General features: G+C 39.6%; 1 protein-coding gene across 1 annotated transcript in view; it reads left to right on the top strand.

Moving 5' to 3' along the window:
• The window catches only part of LOC126237504 (general transcription factor IIF subunit 2), an 86835-nt gene extending 61708 nt beyond the window's left edge, over positions 1 to 25127 (top strand). The window contains exons 5-8 of the mRNA XM_049947661.1: positions 17519 to 17605; positions 17697 to 17821; positions 21411 to 21554; positions 24798 to 25127. Coding sequence (XP_049803618.1) covers positions 17519 to 17605; positions 17697 to 17821; positions 21411 to 21554; positions 24798 to 24935 — 494 coding nt within the window. The 3' untranslated portion in view covers positions 24936 to 25127. The remainder of the gene's footprint in view (positions 1 to 17518; positions 17606 to 17696; positions 17822 to 21410; positions 21555 to 24797) is intronic.
• Positions 25128 to 26605: the final 1478 nt, after the last annotated feature.

Genomic DNA, 26605 nt, shown 5'->3' with positions numbered 1-26605 from the left:
GAAAAACTGTTGCTAGGGCACGCATCCAGGCCTGAGGGCATGTTCTGGGGTGATGATGGCAGCAATGACAATGACGACCACAACGGGTCCATGTCCATCAGGTTGGCGAGCAGGGATGGCAGGGCTTCTACTGGGGTGCCCTAGGGGCACCAGTGGGTGGCTGAGAAGGCCGCGCAGTCCTGTGAGCATGTGAATCTGGAGGAAGAAAAGCAGCAGAACCACGGGGCAAATAACACGCATGAATTTGGTACTGGTGGCAGCACTGCAAACCACCGGGACCTGCAATCAAGTACATAAAAGACCCAATGCATTCCTGGATCATGCCTCTTTCCCAATGCCCATGGTTGAACTCTGAAAAGAACTAGATCGCACAGCGCAAAGCGTTACGTGCAGACCTTGATGGTGCCGGTGGGTGTAGCAAGTGGAGCAGCATCCGATGGTGGTGGCCATGTAGAAGTTCCGCTAGTGATGGTCCGTCTCATGGTTGGAAGAGATAGGAGGTGAGAATGAATTGCTACGCCTTTTCCTGTGTGTGGGTGGTGCGAAACTTGAGGTGAAATGAAGCACTTGTTAGACAATGAATGCCATTTTGTTCACAAAACTGTTAAAGATCACGTGAAGTGAACTGTGATCTGTTGTCCAACACAAGTACTTTTGGCAACCTTTTGATGCAAAATATGGAGGACAATGCTCGAATGGTGCTACATGATGTGGTAGAAGCCATAGGCACCGCAAATGGGAACTTGCTAAAAGAGTCTACCACTGTGAGCCAACAAGTGTTCCAGAATGGGCTGCAAAGTCGGTGTGCACTTGTTGCCATGGTGATTGAGCCTTAGGCCAAGCTGCTGTCTGTGGTGGAGCTGATTGGTTTTCCGCACATGTGCAACACTGTGATGTCATCCATTTAATATGGGCATCCAAGCCCTGCCAAATACAGTGCCGTCGCACTAACTGTTTAGTGCGGACAATTCCCTTTCCCCAGTGTTGTCCTTGGTGGAGCAATAAGAACACATCCTTTGGCAACACTTTGGGAATAAGCAAATGTGGTTGTCCACTGTTATTTTGAACTAGAATCTCACCCTGTTGAACTGGAAAGTTATGCCAACATACAAAATATCAGCGTACAACTGAGTTCTGGATATGAATGCGGCCAAGAAGTGCCAATGTAATGCAACAAAAACTTGAGATCTGGGTCTGCTTCCATGGCCTGAGCAATTTTTCTGTAGTGCAAGAGAAAAGATTCCAGCAATTCGGAGTTCTGCGCATCAATTTGGCAACAGATGTGGCAGATGCACCAAACTCAGAGTCTGGGCTAATCAGAAGGCGAGATGGGGCATCTGCACTGCCATGCTTTGCTATAGGTCTGTACACAATTTCATACTGATACTGCGAAAGCAGCAAAACCCAACATTGCAATTTTTGAGCGGTGCGTGTAGGAACAGGCTTCGACAAATGAAACAAGGACTGCTAAGGCTTGTGATCTGTCACTAAAAAGAACTTACGACCATACAAATAGTGATGGAATTTGGTCACACCATATACAGTAGTGAGAGCTTCTGTTTCAATTTGTGAATAATTGCTCTGAGTTTGAGTTAACAACTTTGAGGCAAAAGCAAAGAAGCGTTGACTTGCAAACCTACCGGCTTGGCAGGGTCAAAATGCTCTAAACATCTGTCACTAAGCAAAGCATTTTTGAGTTTCTGAAATGTGTCATGACTCTCTTTACTCCACACGAAAGGCACATTTTTCGATGCAAGTGATGCACTGGATCTGCAATCTGAGCAGCATTCAGTACAAAGCCAATGGAGTATGTCATCTCTCCTAGTACTGACTGCGGTTCAGACACATTGCAAGTAACAAGCAGGTCACAGATTGTAACCAAATGAGATTAGAGGGGGTGCACACCCTGACTGTTTATCACGTGCCCTAACGACTGTTTATCACATGACCTAAGTACTGTAGTTCAGTGTGAAAAGTCACACTTTCTGAGACAACACTTGAGTCCTGTTTCTGACAACACTCGAAAAAGAGTATGCAAATTGGCAATGTGTTTCTCTGCTGTATGACACGATACAACAATATCGTCAAGGTAGTTTGAACAAAATGGTTGTTTTGTAGCCAGCTGCTCCGAGTGACATTGAAAACTAGTGGGTGGGGAAGCACTGCCGAAAGGCAAATGCAAATACTTGAACAGTCCTAAGTGTGTATTTACAACAAACATTTTCTGTGATTCTTCATCCAATGGGATTTGCAGGTAGGCATCATACAAATCTGTCTTAGAAAGTCCTGCACCAAGCCTGTCTATGAGTTCCTCAGGGCGAGGTAATGGGTAAGTGTCAACTAGTGTCTGTGGGTTGACTGTAGCTTGAAGTTAACACGAATGCGAATGTGACCAGAAGGCTTAGGCAATAAAATGAGAGGACTTGCCCATTGACTAGCTTGAATGGGAGCAATTACACTATCATCTTGCAATTCTTGAAATTCACTGGCCTTACTCTTACTTTTGTCAGAACCTGTTGTAGGTTTTGAAAACACAGCATTCACTTCATGTGCATGAGCCAATTTTTTCTGTAGCTGGCAAAATTGGCAGTTTTGTGCCATTGCAAACAAACTGCTTGGGCATGGCCTTTTTTCCACACGTGTAACCTGTTGTGTTACATGGTGAACAATCCTGTCTTTTAAGGTGAACAAAACATCTAGAGCAAGACCTCACAAAATTCACAGGTCTGTTTACCTGTCTACTTGCCCGTCCATGCAGCTGTGTATGTGCTTGTTATTGTAGCTGCTTGGGGCGGTTGTGAGCAAGTGGCGACTTGACCTGACAAATCAGGGCCTGGTCAAACTTATTGGCCACAGTTACACCCGAATCATATTGCTCTGAGATTTGCAATACTTGGGGAAGTGATGGATCAGAGAACTTTAAGATATGTTCCTGTATTGTACTGTATGGGACATTGAATGTTATTGCATTGTGAATTGTTAAATCAATGTAAAAGTTGCCACAACTACACTTAAATTTACACTTCTTGGTCACACCCGTTAATTCTATGTACCACAGGCAGGATGTCCGTTCCAGCTCCTTCTGCAAACGAAACAACTCATATCTAGCTCCAGTTACTTGGACTTGCTGGTCATAGTGTTTAGGTAATGCAGCGATTACCTGGTCATAACAGAGTTTGTCAGGAGACGCGATTGGGAATAGTTTCTGTGTTAACCTGAATACTGGGGACTCCGCAATCGAAAGGAAGTATTGTAACTTTACAGTACCTTGAACATGATGAACTTGACAATGTGCTAGGAATAGAGTCAGGTATTCGAGCCATTCCTCTTCTGTGTCATTAAATTGCTGGGACATAGGTATGCTAGTCACTGGCAGTTGTTGGCGTGGTTGGTTGGTTGGTTGGTTGTGCACCCGACATAGGTTGTGCAGCCAGTAGTTGTTGTGCTGTCGTCAGTATGGGGACGGGAGGTGGAGAGAGCGGAGAATTCGTGGTTTACACAAATACGTTATAGCAAAAAGCAAGCAAAGGCTCTGAAAATAGAAATTTGATTAGTTCTGCAGCTCCTTTCCTGGCATACATGCAAGAACACAACAACAAATTATCAGTTACAAACACTTGCACATGATCATCCCTGCAAGCTAAAACACAAGAGAAACAAGCAAAATCTTCAGCCAGTTGATTATCTTCAACCACCACTGAATTATCCTCGTTGCTACTGTAGAGTCTTGTATCATAGGAAGCAAGGGAGAGGATGTTGTTATGGGTGGTTGGTAATTGCATACATGGATCAATACGATTCTTTATTTACATGAAGCTGCTACTTAAATAGAGTCTGTGTTCGTGGTATAGCCTCATCAGTAATAGTCCTCTTGCAGACAATATCAGTAATCTTGCTATAGTCACAATCTGGATGCTATGTACTGGTGTAGCCTGTGCTGAAATATGCCGCTCCACAAATGAATGACAGACACCAACCTGGAGTACTGAGTCGAGTTTGTGAGGCCCACTGGTCAGTGGCGGTTGCGTAAATACGTGCTTTCGAGAGAGTGTTGGCAGCATGTTGCTTGTCATCTTCAGGCCTTAGCTGATGCTGAAGGTGTTAACACCATCCGTATACATGTTGCATCAGTGGCCAACATCTATAACTGGTTTCGCAGACTACCTGTCTCTACAACCATCAACATGATGTTAATCGTTGGAGAGACAACATGGTGTTAACCTCCTCAGCAACAGCCAATGCCTGAAGATGGTGCACGGAAGCACCAAAACTGGTAACCATACAATAAATGGCATCATAAGGATCGCTGTAGGTGTTTCATTTTCTTACATAAGTGAATGGCCAAAGTCCCCCAGACCACCTATCACGAGGATGGACCAAAACAAAAAAGTTTCTGTCAGGAGCCACAAAATTATCATTGAGGTGCAAGGTACTCACAAGGGAAACTTTGCACCATCCCCACAGATTTAGTGGTAAGAGGGCCCAGTGGACAGCCCATGAAAAATTGAACACAGATCAAGCTTGAAAACAGGAAGAGGGAGGTGTATTGTACTACGGAAAAAAGAAGAGCAAACTAGAAACAGTCAATGGTCCAAGGACAAGAAGTGCAGTATAGTGCAGCTCAAAATAGCAGCGGCTTAATGGTTTAGTGGTCATGGTGTTGGACTGCCACACAGGCAAGCCATGTTCAACTCTTACTTGTGCCCATTTTTTTCCTCACTGTATTCAAATTTGTGTCTGTGTAAGGAAGGGCACCTATAATGACAGTTAATTCTGCACAGCTACTCTATTAGCAACCAAAAGAGATTGGATTTCATATACGAACTGCAGATGTTTGATGACAAGGTGACAAGTCATTTGAATCCTCTTCCGGAAAACACATCTGGTGTGTCATACACTGCATTAATGACAGGTATGTGTGTCATGTGATAGGAATTTCTTACTGATGCACCTAATTTGTATGCCTGGTGAGTGAGTTAGATATGCCTCCTTGCCCGATTTAGGTGTTTGAATGAGTATGAATGTGATCAGTCCCAGGGAAATGACGAAAACATAATACATAAGCTGTAACAAATGAATGCAACAGTTTCAAAGTCACAGAGTTTTTCTGTGCTCTGCCAAAACTTATGTACTTAACTTTTTTTTTAAGTTGCATTCCATTTTGGAAGTTTTGCCTCTTGAGTTCCTTTGTTGTAACATAGTTCACAGCCGTTTATTTGTTGCTTTCATTTTTGTGAGACGTGTATGTGGTATCTTGCCTGCTCTCACTATTCATCATGTTTACTTGCGATGGTAACGTATCCTTACAACATGACTCATATTATATGACCAGTGTATAATATGACAACTGCCAAGACTACAGAAAGAGAACAAACATTTCACTGACCAGATAGACAGTTCTTAATGTTCTGAAAAAAACCCGGCTCGCCCAGTTAACAATCCAATACCGTGACCACTTAACCACGGCATCGGGGCTGCTTGCCATAACTCATTGAAGTTCTTAGCTTAGACCATAGACTGTTTCTATTTTGCAGGTTTTTCTTTTCTTTCTTTTTTTTTCACAGTTCAGTACACTTTCTTCCTGTTTTCATGCTTGATCTGTGTTCAGTTTTTGACGCGCTATCCATTGGGCCATCTTACCAATAAATCTGAGGGGCGGAGGGGAGGGGGGGGGGGAGTTTCCCTTGTCAGTAACCAACTAAATTTTTTATTGGCTTTAGCTTTGATGTATACCGTATTTACTCGAATCTAAGCCGCACTTTTTTTCCGGTTTTTGTAATCCAAAAAACCGCCTGCGGCTTAGAATCGAGTGCAAAGCAAGCGGGAGTTCTGAAAAATGTTGGTGGGTGCCGCCACAACTAACTTCTGCCGTCGAATATATGTAGCGCCACACAGGCATGCTTTGTAGGCACAAAGATAAATACTGGCACCAAAATCTCTGCGTCAGTAAATAAATTAAAAAAAATAAAGTGGAAGACGAGCCTTTTTCCTCCGCCCAGAGTTTCGACCACTGCATTTTGGTACATTATCCAACGAAGTAAATACAAATTCTGTATTGTTGATCTTCGAATGTAGCAGCATTTCAATGTACTAGACTTGGCTACTGTTTCTATGTTTCGGAACAGTGTATCGATACGTGGAACTGTTTCATTGTTTCGAAATGGCTATGTTTCACTGTTTCGAAACAGTGGTGTTTCATTCCGCTCTGTGTCGGATAACGGGACCTGATTCGATCTCGAGCCAGCCACAGAAACTGTATCGTTGTTTCAAAATAACGCTGTTTCAGTTCACTTGTGCTTGGAACGGACTAACTGTATCGAAACAGTGATGTTTCATTTCGCTTTGTCTCGGACGAGATTCGGGCACGGCACAGATACGGAAATACGTTTAATATACTACTTCATCGAACTCTTTCAAGAGTGTCGAAATCCTTTTGACACACAACAGCATGAAGCTTAAGATTTCCGAAAATAAAGCTTCGTTTCTAATTGATTGCTCTATTCCGAAATGGTGTAATACATACTTTATAAACACTAACAAACAATAAAATAAAGCACACTATTGGCATTCAAAATAATAAAAGTGTGAAAAACATTCAGTTAAATTACACATCTCCTATAACATATGCTTATCTGTTGATGTACAGTAATCATATTAAAAAACTCAAGTAAACCTACAACATTTTGAATTAGAAAAAGCGTAGAGTGGCAATTTTTAGACACATACGTAAATTGGATGCACTTGAAGATCAATATGATTGACGGATCATTGATGATGTAATGGTGAACGGAAAGGGCTGAGATGCATGGTGGATTTATAGTAATGATTCGAAACACTTTAAGGGACAAAAATTTTTTTCTCTTATATTTTGTCATTTATTCGAATTATGTGGCTTTATTTGTGAGTCTATAGTCAATGTGCCTATTCTCCACAGTGATTTCTTTTGTGTGTATGGATATTAGCAGGCCGGGTATATATTATCCATACTAACGAAATGTGGGAATCCCAGTAGCGTATCCATTGTTTCTCCAATTTTTTCCCGCCAGTACAGTTCGTGTTAGTTCTTCTGTCTTCAGCTATGGCGTTACGAAGTCCGGTGTGGGATTATTTTATGAAGATAAATCCTGAGAAAATTAAATGTAACTTGTGCTCGGCAGTGTTGTCGTTTAAAAGTAGTTCAACTTCTTGCTTTAACAGACACTTGCGACATAAGCATCCAACAGTTAATTTAAGTGAAACTCGTTCGAAATCAGTCTTTATGAATCTGGGCAGTGACGAAAACAGTTCAGTTTCCACAGCAACTGTTCAGGAATCTGCCATTCCAGTGCCTGTGCGTCAAGATGAACAATCTGTGCAAGAAATACCCAGCACTTCCACCAGTTCAGTTCTGGGTAGGTGTGGTAAACAAACAAAGATTACTGGATTTGCATCAAGGCCAGTGCCTTCATCCAAACGAGCCAAAATAGACGAACAGATTTTAAGACCTATTGTTAAAGAATACCTTCCATTTAATGTAGTTGAGAGTGTAGAGTTTAGAAAAATGACTTATTAATTAAATGAAAACTATGTACCACCAAGTAGAAAAACACTCTCCCACACTTTACTCTCTCAAGTGTTCGACAGCACACTAGTGCGAGTAAGATCTGCAGTGCAAGCTGCATCCTACATCTGCATTACAACTGATGGATGGACATCTGTGAAAAATGAGAATTATATTGCAGTGACTGCTCACTTCATTGATGAAAACTGCAATCTGAAGTCATATTTGTTATCTAGTTTTAAATTCCATGACAAGCATACAGCAGAAAACATTTCCAATGAATTACAAAATGTGACTTCAACTTGGGGTATCACCAATAAAATTGTAGCTTGCACTACAGATAACGCACCTAATATGGTGAAGGCAGTGATGATGTGCAAATGGTGGCATGTACCTTGTTTTGCACATACAATGAATTTAATCGTGCAAGCAAGCCTTGAACCAATTACAAACACAAGGGCAAAGGTGAAGTCAATAGTGGAATTTTTCAAAAGAAGTCCTCAAGCACTTGAGAAATTACACAATATTCAGAAGCAAATGGGCGTTCCTATTTTAAGACCGAAACAAGATTGCCCTATGAGATGGAATTCCACATATGAAATGTTTGACAGGCTTTTGAAAATCAAAGAGCCTTTGCAAAGCACCCTTGCCATCCTCAGTGTGGATTCACAAACAAAACTGTCCAATGAAGACTGGTTAGTTATTGAAAAATCTTGTGAAATACTATCTCCTTTTGAACAAGTCACAAAAGAAATTAGCAGTGAAAGAAATGTAACCTTGTCAAAAGTTGTCTTATTAAGCAAAGGTTTACAAAGTCATTGTCTGAGACTAAAAAACTCAGATCACAGCAGTGAAGCCACAAATACAGTAATTGCTAAACTTGAGGACGGAATCTGTACCCGCCTCGTTCAAAAGTTTGCAGATAAAGCAATTGCTTGTGAGGCAACATTACTGGATCCTCGCTTCAGGGAGCATGGTTTTCCAAAAACTGGGCATCGATTAAAAGAAACAAAAGATGCCATAATTAACAAGTGCTGTGCAATACGACAGAAACCCACTCGGTGTTCTACAGAAAATCCGCCACCAGCCAAACCAGTTGAGGTGAGCACATTCACTTCTAGCAGTGGCAACATTTGGCAAGATTTTGACCAAGCTGTAGGTGGCTTGATCCAAAGTGTAGACAATCCACGTGCTGCAAGTATAGTCGAGCTTGATAAATATATGAAGATGCCACTGATACACAGATCACAAGATCCATTGCTGTGGTGGAAAGAAAATCATGTGTTGTTTCCTACACTGTTTGAAATAATGAAACGACATCTTTGTATTATGGCCACCTCTGTTCCATGTGAGCGCATATTTTCAAAGCAGGGGCAAACAATAACAGACAGACGATCCCGTCTTTCAAGCGAAAAAGTATCAAAAATGATATTTCTAAACTACAACTTAGAATAGTCACAGCAGATCTACTCAGAAATGAAACAGGAAAATTTCAATTGATTTTGTTCTTCTCTGGACAGAGTGCACTGAATTTATATTTGATTGTATTTTGTTTAGTCCACTAAACTGTGTGTGTAGCTACCTTACAAGAACATTTTTCTCAAATTTGTTGCACACAGAAGACACGTTTTTGCTCACCATTCAGTGAGTTTAATTTTTTTTTAGTATGTTATTTATTCATTTATGTGTTTGAGAATAATTATCTGATTTGTGTATGTATATGTTTGTGTGTATATTTTTGTAAATGTGCTGTGTTTGGTTATTACACTATAGGCATCTTGATACTTGTGTATGATAAAATATTCTCAGGCAAATCAACAATTGTACGATACTTCTGTTTTTGGCGTTCAGATACTGTGATAAAAATTGCGTTTCTACAACAACGTAATTTCATCTCTGATTTCCTGGGCAAGTATATAATAAAATGGTAATACATCTGCTTGCTGTGACTACTTGAGGGAACTCCATGTACCTGTACCTCAAACAAACTTCTCTAGCAAGAACTATAAGTGGTGCAGAGGCAGATATGCCATGATACAGGTATCACAAAGGCATTACACTGTAGTAACTGCTTTAAATTTTCGTCTGGATTTTATACTTCAAAGAAACATACGAATCTCTGCATTTCAGTTACCTTGAAATGTTTTCCTATTCTATCAAGTGTACTTACTATGAGATGTATCCAGCTAACTTGTGAATGTTTGATGAGAAACTGCCATACTTGACCATTGCGCTATATCCTCCAGTCTGTTACGGTAATTTTTTGATCTGTGTGCATCAGTCACTTTGCATCCTGCTCTGTGTGACAAACAAAGGAAAATTTATCTTCGGGTAGTAAAAGTGTGAGTGGCATACTCATAAATGTTAATTCAGTGCCTCGCTTCCAGGATGCTATCTCAATAAATTATATCTCATGATATGCCTTTTCAAGAGCACATACAGATTATCACTCATAAAACCTATCAAAATTATGCACTAGAATACAGGGAAACGAGTTTGGCAAAATCTGTTATGTCAAACATATTAAGTCTGACCTCGGCCGATTGGAAAATATGAAAGTCACATGACACGAAAGCAGTGCATTTGCTGCTACACGAAATATGGAACTGCAAAGACGCCTAAGTGAAAGTTTCACACTTTCTGCGATATGATTGGCGGTCTCGCACCTCATTTGTGTTTTTATGACAATATTTATACAGTAGGCACTCAAGATTATATAATGTGACGGCCTATGCAATTATAAGACACAAACTGTTTCACTGTTTCGAAACAGCGTTTCGAAACATTACATTGTACTGTTTCATTTGTTTCGAAACAGTTAGGTGTTTCAGTTTGCCCATCTCTACAGTGTACTACGAAAATCCGACTGGCAAGACTGTTAGGGATGTTTGTCAATATGGCCAACTCTACGTTCTGAATTTTTTCCTACCTCTGAGAAGAGATGGTTGCTGATAGCAACTTTTATGAATTGTGAATCACATGCAGTATTCTATTCACCACAAGAATAATATGAATATAAACATTTTACCATGTATTCTTTCGTGTTTGTTGCTATCTCATTTAAATCCTGTCTGCCTAATAAACTACGAAACTAGAGTGAGACAACAGCAAACGCGGAAGAATATACATATCATGTCATGTTTATATTCGTATTATTCTTATGCCTAATAGTGATACAGTCAGAAATGAAGCACGGCAACTGACTAGATTTTTAAATCTAAGATGACTCTAATTTCTGTGCAGAATGTAATGAACTAAAGAGGCACCTGCAAAGATTTTCAAACGGAGAAAAATTTTCGCTAAAATTTCGTTCAGAACATCATCTATCAAACGCAGTCTATTATTTGGTTCTTGTTGATCATTATCAAAGAAAGCAGTAGTGTAAGTAACAACAAATGTTTCGCTAATGAAATGATTCCTCTCTATTTTTTATTTGTAAGCGGTGGTAGCGCGCACAAAAGCAAGCCACGCCGCGAGCGGCGACAGGCCATAAACACGCACCTATCAGAATGCGACAAACAATGCATGACACAGTACAGTAATGCATTTTCAGCTTAGAGTGACGTAAACACCTATAACAAAGAGAACGGCACTTATCAGATCAAAGAAAAATAAGCAATCAATTCAAACCAGACGAAGCACGTGAAAAAGGAAGGATATCCGTATAAATACGGACAGAGCGCGTGACGCGTAGCAATGGCTACCTGGTAAACCGTAACTGCTAAGCTTACGACTCAAACCAAACTACTGCAGCTGTATCGTCATTCATTCGACCTAAATTGTGTCTCATATTACAATTAGACGAACTTTGTTTCGATTTGGAGGTGCGACCTAAAACTTTTCTCTCCCCTTGAATTTCGAGTCTCAAATTTCAGGTGCGGCTTAGATTCGGGAAATTTTTTTTTCCTTGATTCCGAGTCTCATTTTTCAGGTGCGGCTTAGATTCGAGTGCGGCTTAGATTCGAGTAAATATGGTAACTTTTGTCAAGGTCTGGATGAGTGCTCCAGTAATTTCTGTAGATAGATTTATTCCTATAAAAGTTTTTATTTTGTGTTCGTTGGTGGCGACAAAACATTTGAATGTCTGTGTTGCATACGAATTGGTTTGAAACACTATATGGTTTATAAGCATTCCATCGAAAAACTTGCAAAATAAGTCATCTGGCTTTAGGTTTGGTTTGTTCTTTATTTCTGCAACTGCACCACCTTGTCCAGTAAATAATGGCACGTGGTTGACATTTGTTTTTTGAATCCAGTTTATCTTGACTGTTGATGGAACAGGGAGAGGTACCATGTCATTTTCATTTGTCTCAACATTTTATCCTTAGAATCATACTGTTCAACTGTAAACAAGACTAGAAGTTGCACTATCTGTAGTGAATGCCGTATATTAACATTACTTAAATCACTGTCAACACTGTTGTCACTAGAACGAATTTCATCAAATAATATTTGGTAACATTCTTCCTCTGTTGTTCATTTCTGGTGAGACATACTGGATGGAGAAGAAAATATACTGGATGGAGAAGAAGGACGGTGGTTAGTGCCACTAACCACACAGACATCCATTGTGAAATGTAGAAAAATCTATTCAAATAAAAAGTACTATTACCTTGTACATTTGTGGAAGGTCAGCACATAAATATAAACAATTATGTACCGGAGATAGCCGTATAAAGAAGAGCTACAGAGACAAATGCACGACATTTCCATGAACAACATCAACAATGTATAAAATATCAGTTTGTGTCATAAATATGCAGTAAAAATACTGAACTGTGATTCTTCTCCTGTCTAATGGAACTTAAATCAGCAATTAGATTGTTAGCTGAGAAAAATATGTGGTTAGCCACAGCCACCACTCCCCTTTCAAAGCGTTAATATAGCCTGCTTGTTTCAACTGAAGACATTGAAATAAATCAAAAACTGCACATCAGATCAAAAAAAGTTATAATTCCAATTTGTTTGTCTCAGAGGGGGATGTCTAGTGATACCTCACTCAATCCCCCACTCCACCCCATGCTTGGGTGACGTTAGGAGGGGGGGGCAACTTTGAAATCTTCAATGGTAACCCCCATTTTTAATTGCAGATTAAAATTCTATGGCAAAATCTACATATGTTTTGTGTGTACCATTTTCTTTAATGTGCCACAGATGGTGCTGTAATCAGAGGAATAGAAATGGCCAAACATTCATAATTTACAATGTGCTACTCAATGGCTGTTGAATATGCAATGGCATGTGGGGCCCCACCTTCATGCTGAGAGGGTAGGACGGGATAACTTGTAACTGGAAACCCCATTTGCAACATTGTATTCCGCTTACATATCAATCGTGGGACTACTTGACAAACACTGTGGTTATGGCTCGAGGCGGATGCTACTCTCTTTTCCTATTAGAGTAAGTGTTCAAACGTAGTGCCGCCAACTTTAATACATTAGTGATCCGCTTTTCAAATGGCCGTACACAGGACAGAAGAATATCTGCAGGAATGTGAGCAAAGGCATTTCTGATGTGATTGACCACATCTTCATTGCTTGTTGGCACTTGCTGATACACCTTAGCTTTTAAATATCCCCACAGAAAGAAATCTGGTGACCAAATGGGCCAATTAATAGGGCCATCTCTGCCAATCCACTGACCAGTGTAAAAATGGCCTAATATCTCCCATGCGACAACTGCATAACGCATTGGGCAACCGTCATGCTGAAACCACATATATTGTTGAACATCCAGGGCAACATCCTGCAGTAGTACCGGTAGATCCTGTTCCAAAAATGTTCATTTTTTCAATGAGCCATTGATAAAACATGGACTAATGAGTTTGTTCCCCATGATGCCACACCATACATTATCCAACCAAGGACACTAATGGTTGGCTTGCCACAACTAGCAGGGATTGTCTACACTCCAATAATGCATGCTTTGCTGGTTAATGCTGCCATGGTTTGTGAATTTTGACTCATTGGAAAATAGTATGTTGCCAAAGAATGTGGGGGTTGTTTACATTTGTTGACATGCCCATTCACAAAACACTATCCAGTTATGGAAACCAGCACCACAAAGTTCTTAATGCAGTTACACTTGATATAGATGATACTTATAATTATGCGGTGTTGTGACAATACTACCTAAAGGCATACTGGAATCGCAATGTAATTGCTGAGTGCTTAACTGTGGTTGTGGTATGCAGCTGCTAGTACATCTCCTGTGATACGTTTGCTTTGTTTCCTTTCGTCAGGCTGTATGCTGCCACCAAACATAAAGGCGTTCACAACCTTGTAAAATGACAAACAAGAGTGAGCTTTCTCTGGAAAACGCTCAGCATACAAGGCAACAGCAGCCTCAACATTTCTCCTACATTCTCCGTGGATTATGATCATTTGAATTTTTTCTTCTGTGGTTGCAGCATTGATTGTCCACTTGCATGTCTTTTCTCCAAATGATACGTAGATGTGCAGGCAATAATGCAGGCAATAAACACTGCACAAGTATTGTAATGTTTTGAACCATTATCTCTTGTACGTCTGCACGATATGTGAGCTCTGGTCACTGTGTACTGTCTGGTATGATACGTTATAGTTCACTGCACAGCCATGATGGCCCATCAAGTAGTCCCCTGTTCAATATGTTGGAGGAATACAAAGTTGCGAATGGTGTTTCCAATAAGAAGTTATGAAATTGTGGCCTGTCCTACCCTTGCAACATAAAGATGGGGTCCCATGTGTCATTGGGTATTCAAGGGCCGCTGCGTAGCATGTGGTAAATTACGACTGTGTACCCATTTCTGTTCCTTTGCAGTGAAATGAAGAAAATGCTTCAGACAAAACGTATGTAAATGTGCCATACAGTCATAATCTGCAATTAAAAAAAAGGGTTCATTTGAAGATTTCAAAGTTCCCTCCCCTCCCCTCCCTCCCCCCCTGCCCCCTCCACCTTGGATGTCCCTCTCTGGCATAAACAAATTGGAATTATAACTTTTTTGATCCAATGTGTGGTTTTTGAGATATTCCACTGTCTTCAATTAAAATGAACCCCCTGTATATGTGGTAGGTTGCAGTTAAGCCTACCCTTCAAAGAGTAAAATCTGTGATGAAGCTCACCTTAAATCCATGATGAATCTCTCTTTGCTTCCATAGCAACTTTGTAATATGGCTATTAAACCACAGTGGGTCTTTTCCACCCCTCAAAACCTAGCTGGGAATGTACTTCTCTATGTCATATTGAATGACACTTTTGAATTTCATCAATTCATCCTCAGAACTGAATATTTGATATTGACTACTCAGATACTCTGCAATTTGTGTCCTGTCAGTCTAACTCAGTAAAAATATTTTCCTACTTAAGATTTCTTACAGCATCGATAGTCATTGATGCTATCACAGCCTTTTGATCACCTTTGCCCTCCTCTCTGTTTTATTTGAGAAGTTCAGATCTGTTTGTTGCTAGTAGGTCTTAGACATCACTCTCGCAAGTTAATTTTTCAAATATCTGCTCAAAGTAATTTTTGGACAAGACATTCAGAATAACATCACCCAAATCCCTGTCTGTAGCCCCAGATTTTATCTCATGACTCTCGCATGCTATAGCTAGCAAAGTGAAGTCTCTATGCATTACAGAAGCAGGATCAGGAAACATATTCACAATATTCTGTGAGTCCTCTCTCATGACTAAATTGGGTGGCATGGTTTATGGCTCTAAATATATGTCCTACCTCAAGATGTTAGACTCTGTCTACTATGAGGATATTAGACCACAGCAGGAGGTGTTGGACCAGCCCAGTTCAGAGCCTGTGTGCAGAAGCTGGTGGACCACCTCTGAACATGGCAGCACCTCCTTATAGCTGTAAGGGCCCTGAAAATGTTAGCATTACCTCAGTAATTTTGTGTGGTGGACCGGCTAAACTTTCAGCAGATTTCCAGGACTTGGCCATATTTGACCAAGCCATTTGGGATACACACTTAAGACTGTCTCAGTAAGCTGGATGTATCAGACCTGAGAATTAGCAGCCAGGGATGGAACGAACTGCTGCCTTCATGTCTTCAGATGCTCAGAGTGATTTTAAGCTTGGCAGAGCACAAAAAATCATGTACTCCATATTACTGCTTTAAAAATTTGTTTTCTTCAGTTTTAAGAACACACCAAGGTTTATAGTTTTATATAAATGGATGGATCTAAGCAGGGGAATGCACTTGGTTGTTCGGCAGTTTTTCACGATAGGGTTTTCGGGATATGCCTTCCGGAGCAATGAACAAACAATGATGCAGAGGTATATGGAGTCTTGCAGGCACTGGAGCAGGTACGAAATCATGATAACAAAAAGTTTCTCATCTACTATGACTCACTTAGTGCCCTACAACTGGCACAACAAATATATCCAGTAGCAGAAATGATTCAGACCACCGACAGTGCCTTACAGTGGATCAAAAACTGAGACAAAGAGGTGGTCTTTTGCGGCATACCAGGATACATAAGAATGCGAAGAAATGATACATCTGACAAAGTGACAAAGATGTTCCAGTTTGGTGTGCCATCCTGCACGTCATCATCTCATTGACAGAAGAGTCATGCATCAGTATGAAAATAAATGGTTGAAAGTGCTGAACAACAATTTGATCAGTCAAATCGATCTCTCATGCGTGGTAACACACTGTTTCCCCCTCCAGTGGGAAAGTCTACCGCTACCCTAAGTTTGTAGTGTACCATTTTTGGTACAATATATTTTAACTAGATGTGTTTTACATGCGACATAAGGGAAACACTCATTTTGGCTGCAGCTGTGTCCACCATCCTTGCCAATGCTGACACCAGTGTAACACATTTCAAAATTTTGAGAAATGTCATGTGCTATCTCTTAAATTTTGGCGAGAGGAAGTCAACAGCCTCTCGAATGAATAGCTTGATTGGGCAGTTTAGCATTTTTATTCATCGATTTTAAGTCTTGTTTTTTAATGTATCATAAAGTTAGTTTTTGCAGTTGATAGTTGGATTTTAGTGCTTTACAAGAAACTTAGCCTGTGGGGACATAAATTGTCCCTCCCAAAATATTTGCATGCTGACATCCACTAAGTGTGCTGATGAATGTGCTATTGGGCACTCCAAATCCATCATCATGTAAATGCAAACAGACAAAAAGTTTATCTACAATAGTAATGTAGGCTCAAACAGTGAATTAAAATTTGTAGCTTTTTAATTCTTTGCTTCAACCTACATTATTATTGAAGATAAAGGTGAGACTCCATATGTCTCAAGAATATCAACTATATATTATTAAACAAAAAATAATCACGTAACTTTATTTTTGTGAGGTGGTGATTAAAGCTTTATGAATTCCTCTCATAGAGTTATAAACTCAGTTTTTGGTGCAGTGTTAATAACAGATACAATATATTTCACTTGTCAACCATGTAATGTTTGTCACAGTCTTTATCTGTGTGTGTATGCTAACATGAGTTAGTGTCAGATTATATATTCTGTTCATGTAGAAGTAGATTTAAGTTGTATTTGTAGGATCCTCCACCAATTGTTCTGCCACCAAAACTTTGCTGAAGATAGCACATAATGTGGTGAAATACATACCATTAAAAGAAAAACCAGTGATTTGTTTCTTACTTAAGACAAAAAATTTTCCAATGGGTTTTCGCAGGCCTAAATGTTACGAAGAGCTGAATGTCCAAAAATGCTTATTACATATGGTGTTTGTGTGGGATATGCTCGTGCCATTTCCTTGGTTGTTAGCCCATCACTGAGCAAAGAAGCAGGGGGGGGTGGGGTGGGGGGGGGCGGGGGCAGTATTATAAAATCTCAGTGTATTCTAACATTTTCATATAGTATCAAATTTACCATATTTGCGTTCCTTAGTTCCCCTGTATTTTTTTTATTTTACTTTTTATTTCTTATAACTACTCTTCCTATTGCTATTTTTAAGAAAGAATATCTTTTCAATGTAACTGATACATTCTTTCTCTTGTGTTTCAGCATCAAATTCTGATTCTGTAGTCCCAGAGACTGAAAAATTGAGTTTAGAGGGCCGTGTAGTTCAAAAACTGGAATGCCGACCCTATGGTAACAGTTTTATTAACAACCTTCAAAAGTGTGTTAAACTGTTAGTGGGATGATAATCAAAGGAGACTAAGAATATCTTTTATTCTTTCAGCGGACAATTGCTATATGAAAATGAAGTTGGAATCAATACGTAAAGCGGCTCTTCCCACAAGACAAGTACAGCAGTTGGAGAGAATTGTTCATAACTTCAAACCAGTGTCAGATCATAAACACAATGTTAGTAAACTTTGCCAACTAACTACTTTATTTATTTATTTATTTATTTTCTGGCTTTGATTTTCACATCATTGGTCTAATACAGTGATATGCAATTTCACATGTAAGTGTAAGCTGCAGTGTAGGATTATGAGATGTGTTCTATAAGTAAGTAACTGTGAATTATTGCAAATTGAGAAACGTGTTGAAGACCCGTATCGTAGTGAAGCATGACATAAGTACACCACACCAATGTCCATATAATTATTTCATTTGTGTTTAAAGACGATAAATTTCAGAACCTTAGAATCCTAAAATAGCTTAGTGGAGGCGAATAAAGGGGCAAATCACATGAGAAGTGAAGCAAAAAAGTAAATGAGAGAAACAGAGACCAGACAGTACTGAAATCAGAATATATGCTAAAGTGGGACTTGAATATGACTGTGACAAAACTAAGATGATTAATCAACTCTGTTTTTTTTTGCATATAAAGTTACTCCTCCTTTTCCCTGATTGGTTCTACAGTAGTGTGACATTAGCTTGTATCCACTGAGATGAATCTGTTATGTCCCAGTGGTTTCCATATGAGGTACTCGTATGCACAAGTCTGCTGAAATTTCATCTGCCTTTTCATTTTCCTGATTGGATATCAAAGTTCATCCTTTTTATTTATGAGGCTTCTGGGACTTTAATTGAAGGCACTAAATATTCTGCTTAATCTCTCTTTTAGATATTTCTTACTGATCTGATGGTGTGCATTGAAACATAAGGACTAATTTATACCACTGGTTAGCAGCAGATCTATTTTCGTTTTATTTGAGAGTATGGTTATATACCCTCATTTGAAGTTTGTTGCTTTGGTTTTATCACTTCTGTTTACCATTTTGTGACAAAAATTCTATCATTCTTCTACAGTGACCTGGATACAGACAATAGCTCCAGCTGCAAGATAGCCCCAGTGAGCCAGCCCCACTGGAATGTATTTTATGACTACTTTTTTCATAGTTGTATCTTTGCTTCTTTACTTTTTCTCTTGCCTGGGTGTACATCTCACGTGAAACTGGAAAAGTTCAGATGGGTTGACCACCCTTTACTCCCCTCATGTAATCATTTAGATGTTGATTATTTAAAGGAGAAGGGACCACTAACCTCACAGTTCGATCCGTTTTAACCTCACTAATCAGTTACTTATTCTGTAGACTGAAATTCTTTGATAATGTACTACTTGGTTCACATTAAGAGATTCTGTTAAAGGATGTTGCAGTTATGCCATTTGTCTTCTAAATCACAATAGGCTTATACAGAATAATTAAATTCTAAAAAGGTGCAAAAATACTAGGGTTGGAACTTAAATAGTGGCAATTATTTATTCACAACCAATACAAAAGAGTTACATGTTTGCACCTGTTACTGTCCTTCAAAGTAGTCACCAGCATTGTGTAGAACCCATTGCCAGCGATGTGGAAGGCATAGTATGCCATTAGCAAAGCCTGTTCTGTTGATGCTGCGAATGGAGCGGTCTACTGTCTGTTGAATCTCTGGAACAGTTCTGAAGCGAATGCCATGAAGTGGTTCATTCCTTCATCTATGGAATCAAATCAAAGTCACAAGGAGTTAAGTCCAGGGAGTATGGTGGATGGTACAATACTTCCCAGTCCCATCGACTGAACACAGCAGCCACAGCTTGCGCTGTATGTGCCCGCACATTGTCGTGCAAAATGATGAGTGGGTTGAGCATGAAGTGTAACCGCTTCTTTTGCAAAGCTGGTCGCAGGTGATTCTCCAAAAACGAACAGTAATAAAGTTGATGGTCTGCCATGGAGGAACATAATGCGTTAAGCTAACAGCATCACAGTTGTACACAAGAATCACCATAACTTGAGACCGCTCCATTCGCATCATCAACAGAACAGGCTCTGCTAATGGTATACTACGGCTTCCACATCGCTGGCAATGGGTTCTACACAATGCTGGTGACTACTTTGAAGGACAGTAACAGGTGAAAACATGTAACTCTTTTGTATTGGTTGTGAATAAATAGCTGCCACTATTTAAGTTCCAACCCTCGTACAAAACTTTACACCTCTGAAGCATCAGTCATTCTAATGCAAGTGTGTGTCTCAGTTTGTCTCATAAACCGTAGGCAGCTCTCCATCAAATTCTGCTTGCTGGCACTGTTGTATTGCATGTCTGCTTTGGCCCTCCTCTTCATGAGGCAAATTTATGTGAAATGGATGGTAGATTAGTAGGCTATTATGCAGAAAGTGCACAAAGTTGTTATATTTAATTGGTTTTGTTATTGGCTGGTGATGACGGTGAGCGAATTGCTCAGTAAACATAATTTGAAGTTTGTATCTGTAGTTTTGTCACCTCAGTTTACCATTTTGTATCATTCTGTGATATGCTGCGCAATGACTGTGGACTGAGATCTAGTGCTTCCAAATCCAGCATTTTGTCCATTGACTGCAAATAAACAATGTTTTTGATTCTTCTTTTTTGAAGAGGATCCACTGTGTTATCTTTTCCAGCAAAATGGTTGTAGTATAACATCAGTCCAGCATCAGATACTTGGTAGAACTCGTAACTACCATCATTCACAGGGCTGCTGTTGTGTCTATCCCAAAATTACCTGTTAAACCTAGCAGACAGCCAGTCCCATAGACCCATGGTGGAGCAGGAAATGCCATTTGGCTATGAGGAAAAAGTGGTGGGTGGTTAGGAGCTGGGGGATCTGAAATAATTAAGAGGTATGTGTAAAACACTGTTTAGAATAACCAGGTAAAGCAGTCATTGCCACAAATACTGTGTTTGAATGAATGAGTATCAGAAGGGTTAGGTACTGACGTAAAAATAGTTATTCAAGTGGTCTGACGAGAGTTCAGAAAAAAAGCAAATGAAGAAACATGTTAGCAGAAGAAGAAATGAAAGAAAGGCTATCAGCACATCCTCAGTTACAGGATTACAAACAAAAACCGTACATTTCTGTATTGAAGACAAGTGGATTTCTGATTTAGTGTGTCATATATAGTAAGACAACCTCCAGGAATTTGGTATACTGTAATGCGGCCAACTGCTAGAACAGATGTTTTGTCCTTTCACGAATGATATAAGGACGTGCCTTGTCATAGATAATATTTTGAAAGCTTCACCTGTGACCTAACATACAGAGTACACTGCTTCCCACAGACTCTTGAGGACGAATTGTGGACTGTTGTGTGGGAAAAACCATTCAATTCATGCATGTGGACCAGGGTTTGCAATTAGTACCATAAAAATCACCTGTTCCAGAAATTGTGTGATTGTTGGTGTTTTTGAGTATATTAAACCTTAATTTGTCATATTTTATTGAATGTGAAGAATTCTAATTTGATGCTCTTGGGAAGAAGTCAAGAAAAAGGCAGCTTATTACAGCAGCATGCTTTAAAAATGTGCTGTACTAATTTATATAATAACTAGTGTGTGGGACAGCAAATTTCTTGCATTTTACTACAAGAATATAAGTAAATTTATTAAGAACTTTCTGCTTGACTTTGTCACACAGTGATAGATAAATTTCAGCAATGCATTTTTGTATTCTAATCATTTTTCTTGCGATTTGTTTATTTTATAGATTGAATATGAAGAAAAGAAGAAATCTGAAGGGAAGAAGGCTCGGGATGATAAAGATGCAGTTCTTGAAATGCTTTTTGCAGCTTTTGAAAAACATCAGTATTATAATATAAAGGACCTAGTGAAAATAACGAGGCAGCCTATTGTAAGTATTAATTATAAATTGTGTGTCATAATAAAAGTAAATTCTAGCTTTCAGAAAGAATCTTTCACATTGCAGTGGAATGTGTGCTGATTTTAAACTTGCTACCAGATTAAAACTATGTGCCAGACTGGGACTTGGTCATCCGAGCACGACTCATGACCCATCCTTGCAGCCTCTGTTCCACCAGCACCTCCTACCTGCTCTCCAAACTTCACAGAAGTTTCCCTGCGTATTGCAAAATGTACGGCTTCGGGTTTGAGCCCTGGTCTTGCCAACAGTTGTAATCTGTTAGCAGGTTTCCAATTCTGGCAATATTTTTGTGGTATGGAAAGCTACTGAGGGTCTAGTGTACAAATTTTTGAATGCTGAGTAGAGAATGTGTATTTAATTTGAGTAAATTATTAAAGAAGACCTCAGCTGTGGTCTCAGGTGCTCTAATACAAGTGTTTCTTGCCACACATTAATGCGGAACTTGGAAGTGTGGTGCCTGATGTTGCAGTGGGAGAAGAGGACCTGAAACAGTTCTAGGTACCATCTGCACATACTGTCCCCTCTATTACTTGCCACATAGACTGATGTGTCATGATGGCTGCCCTAGCCCAGACCTGATAAGCTGTATGAAGGTCGCACGTTGGCAGTGTGTGGCTCACAGTTGCTACTTCGACACTGTGTGTTGTGGTGAAGGAAACACGTTTTCAGTTCAATTTGGCTGGCTGGGGTCCCACTTTGATGAACAGAGTATGTAGAATAATTGAGACCATAACTTTTATATCAAGAACAAACACAATTTATGAAACATAGTACTTTATAGAGCAACACGTACGATGCCATGAAGTACATGTTGTGTGTAGCATTGAACACATTGACAGTAAAACAGTAATACAGGTTACAGAATAGGCTAAGCACTCTTTTACAATCGCTTAAATAATGCTGCTCCTTTGGCGGCTCACAAGAGTGCACCTTTATAAGGCAGTCCTGTGAACTATATGGACTCTCAATGTCTGAAATCAAGCACTTCATGAGTGGACGTACATTGCTCCTCCCTTCTAGGGGATGGGAAAACCACATACATACATAAAGACATTAGGCACAGAAAAATAGGTGGTACAGAGAAAAAAGTGTGGTACGGAAGAAAAGCACTGGTACCGAAAAAGCATTGGCACCATGAGAGAAAAAAAAAAGCACTGATCTCACAAGACACCTAGATTATGAGTCGTGGAAAACACCAATGACAGTGCTGGTATCCATTTCATCGCCCAGTGACAATGGCTGCTGCAGCAGGTGGCGGGCAGTCACCTGCGAGTAGAGACGGAAGTAATGAAGGGGTGGGTTGGCGCACTGTCCCCCATCTTGTGAGTGGCTGTGGGACAATACCGGCGACGGGGTCTCCATAATGACTTCCTTGGTGAAGTCACTGGTTGGAGCCGGAGGTGCCAGGGGTGGGGGTGTTGGACCCAGCAACGGAGGCGGCGGTGGCTGGCAACAGATGAAGTGGTAGTTGAGGAGGCAGAAACCCTAGACAGCGATCTAACAGGCATTGACCCCCACTGTGGTGCCAACCGGACCGTCTGTGACACGGGAATGGGCGTAAGTGGTGGCAGGGGAAGGGGAGGTGGTGGGCCTTCTGGAACAGACCCTGCTGTGTACAGCCTGAGCTGGTTGAAATGACGGGACATCCACCTGTCAGGAGTGCATGTTATCTTTTTTTTCTCAAACACTGAATTTTTTGACAGAATTTTGTAAATAAATGAACATAAAAACAAAACAACTCAGGATATTTTAATTATTATATTATATATTATTATATTTTTAATTATTCTAGTTCCATATGTGTTGAATCTCACACTGGGCATGCTGTGGAAATTCCATTTCTCTACCATCAGTACTTTTTTAGAAAACGGGTCTTTTATTGCAAGAAATGTTGTTGCGGTTTAAAACTTTTTTGTTACAAATTCTTATACAGACTTACATTTCTGCATCTTTAATGCACTAGAATTGCCCTGGCCCATAGTCTGTGTCTTCTTCAGTGTCAAAACAGCCCAGCGCTTACCTCCTCCTTTTCTTTCTTGCTTCTTTTGTCATTCGCTGAGCATGCAACTCTGCTTCACGTACACGAAGCTCATCCAGTTCCCGTAGTCCTTTAACTGTGTTCTGTCCAAATCTTACGCCTAACTTCTCCAGAACCTTAAGTCTTTCATAGTTCCACTATTAAAAGTTACTACAGCATCAGACACTGCTAACATTAGAGTCATAAGGCCAACAAATACATTTTTAGTCACATGGCACTACACAACATTATTGCAGGACTCATTCACATTCTGGGTCTTCCCATGTAAATAGGTTTGAATGCCTCCATTACTGCCAAAGGAAGAGAATGTTTGTGTGTAAATTCATGCACAGTGCCAGAAAATTCAGCTTGCCTATATTTACACCTAGTGTTTGGTGGAGGTGGACACAAAGCATGACATGGCTCTTCATCGGTGTTTTCAAGTACTTTAGAAGAAAATGCAGGTCTCTCATATCTGTTGCCCGCAAATTTGTGTTTCTTGAAGTTACTTTTATGCTTAGTCATTTTATTTATATATAAAAAGCAATAGAAGTTAGCTTACTACAAAAATAGCTGATAATCACACTACTTTCAACAAAAACTAGTATCATAAACAAATGACTGATTTGTTTATTCGTGATGTCAACTTCTAAGATGTAGCAGTAGGCACAAAACAAAGCAATTCACAGCCTTCTAGACTGTGTAGTTCCCAAGATATGACTGCTTAACTGTGGCAGTATATGTGTAGCCTCGAAATTCGACAGTCACACGTCAACATGCAAGATATTATTTGAAGGTCTCACAATTGTCTGATTTTAATGAATTATATACCAAAATGTCCAAGAGAGTACAAAGTACATTATGGAGTAAAAAGCAGAAAATGTCAAATTTCAATGAATTCACATACAATGTCCCCTTAACATACATTAACTATGATGGGTATTGTGATAGTATTGAGTGATTTGAATATTATTTATGGAAATAAACATATGGTTTGCAGCTCATAAGCAGGCCACTATTATATTAGAAACCTAATTGATGTTTCAAATGTATTGTGATGGTGTGAATCTATCATATTTTGTTAGTGCTTGAAAGTTATTTGTTTTCCACATTCTGTGCTCTTAGCACACTGTTTCAGAATATGTTAAAAAAGTAAAAGGAGAACATATGTCTCACTAACGTAAACAATTTTTTAGGTGTACCTCAAGGATATATTGAAAGAAGTGTGTAATTACAATATGAAAAATCCACACAAGAATATGTGGGAGCTGAAGCCAGAGTACAGACACTACAAGGATCCTCCACCTGCAACATCAGCTTCGAAAACTGACTGAAATGTTGAGAATATAAAAATATATTCTGGTGTGTGACCAATTTTTGATGTACTTGAATATTTTCTGCAGTCTTTGCTGTGCTACAGCATACCAGATTACAAACTTGCAGTTCTATTATTTCAGATGACTGTATGTTGTTATACTTAGACATGTGTCCTTTTGGTGAAATAAATATTTTTATATGTTCAGATACATCATCAGTATGTTGTAATAAAAACATTGCAGCAAGGATGATGAAGTTTGACCACTACCACCACCACCACCACCACCACCCACCACTACCACCACCACCACCAACAACAACAAAAGCATCTGATTTTTAAAACATACAGAGAATTGAAAAATGTACTCGCACAATAACAGTTTCACAGATAATAGCAGAAGAAGTGAGTAGTAACTTGGTGGTGATTAGCTGGTAATATCAAGCATGAAATATACTGTTTGACATTAGTGTTTGGTGTGAGAAATGTGTCTGTGCCTGATATTTGATCCCTCAATGCAGTAGACATCCTCAAAGCATATAAAGACATCATTAGTTAATTTTCAAATGTAAACTTGTTTCATCAGCCAAAACTGCTGAACTGCTGGTAACCAAACAACAGTTGAGTTGTCACATTATGGCCAGTTTTGATGCTGTATCAATGATTTCCATGATTTCTCTGAATGTAGTTTTGCAAAAGCTGTTGCAAATATAAACTGATGGTAAGGCTGCGGGGGCCCACGCGGTGCAGTTGTAGTGAATTTCCGTATGGAAAACTTCAAAAATAGCAGTTCTTTGTACAACCGATAATAAAACCCTCCTGTCGGTTTCAGTAAGCTGATGTCACCTCCCAGAGAAAATGGCCTCTCAGAATTTTTTAAGGTTCTGAGTGATATTACTGCTAATGCAAAGTTCATAACGGAAAAGGAGAATGAAGAACTACTTCTAGTTTTTGACGTAAGGCACTCAGAAAAAGTAATTGAACTGAAGGGACAGAGTACGCAGAAACCGCGCTCACGTGGATAGATAGTGTCGCAAAAATCCCAGTCGTAAGGAGAGGGAGAAGTGTACTATGTTACAAGAATCTGTGAGCTACAGTATTTGAAGGGAGAACTCGATCATTTAAGAAATATGTTCAGAAGAAAGAGATAAGAAGGGCACTACATCCCGGTGCTGTGGTCGCTAGAAAAAAGGATTAGCTAAGGGGAAAGTTTTCACATTTCTTAAGAAGTTCTTATCACAGATCACGTCAATCAAGTGCTAAGAAGACGCAGCATCTAAACTGACACAAAAGATGTGTGACTATTTGAATAATGCAAATGTCTTACACCCATTGCTGGCTCTGGCAGGAATATACAAATCTTTTGCACACATGGTCAACTCTACATAGGAACAATCCAACAGGCATCAACACCTGCGTTAAAGAAACAAGCAGTTGTGTCATGGGCAACACAGGTACAACGCCAGTAGCAGATCGTCCGTCAGAGCCAGGTAACCATCAAATTCTAGTCTCTGATACTACAGTTTTGTGGAGGTACAATCGTGACTATCATAGTTTGTACAGAGAGGCCATAGAAATTCAAAAACACCTTTAACAAAAGGAGGAAGACTGAAACAAGACAAGTTTTTAGCCTTAGTGCAATATACACTCAGGTGACAAAAGTCATGCAATACTTCCTAATATCTCCTT

This window comes from Schistocerca nitens, chromosome 2 (assembly GCF_023898315.1).
Source record: "Schistocerca nitens isolate TAMUIC-IGC-003100 chromosome 2, iqSchNite1.1, whole genome shotgun sequence".
Classification (NCBI taxonomy): Eukaryota; Metazoa; Arthropoda; class Insecta; order Orthoptera; family Acrididae; genus Schistocerca; species Schistocerca nitens.
Note: the sequence above shows the minus strand (reverse complement) of the source record. Positions and strands in the feature narration are given on the sequence as shown.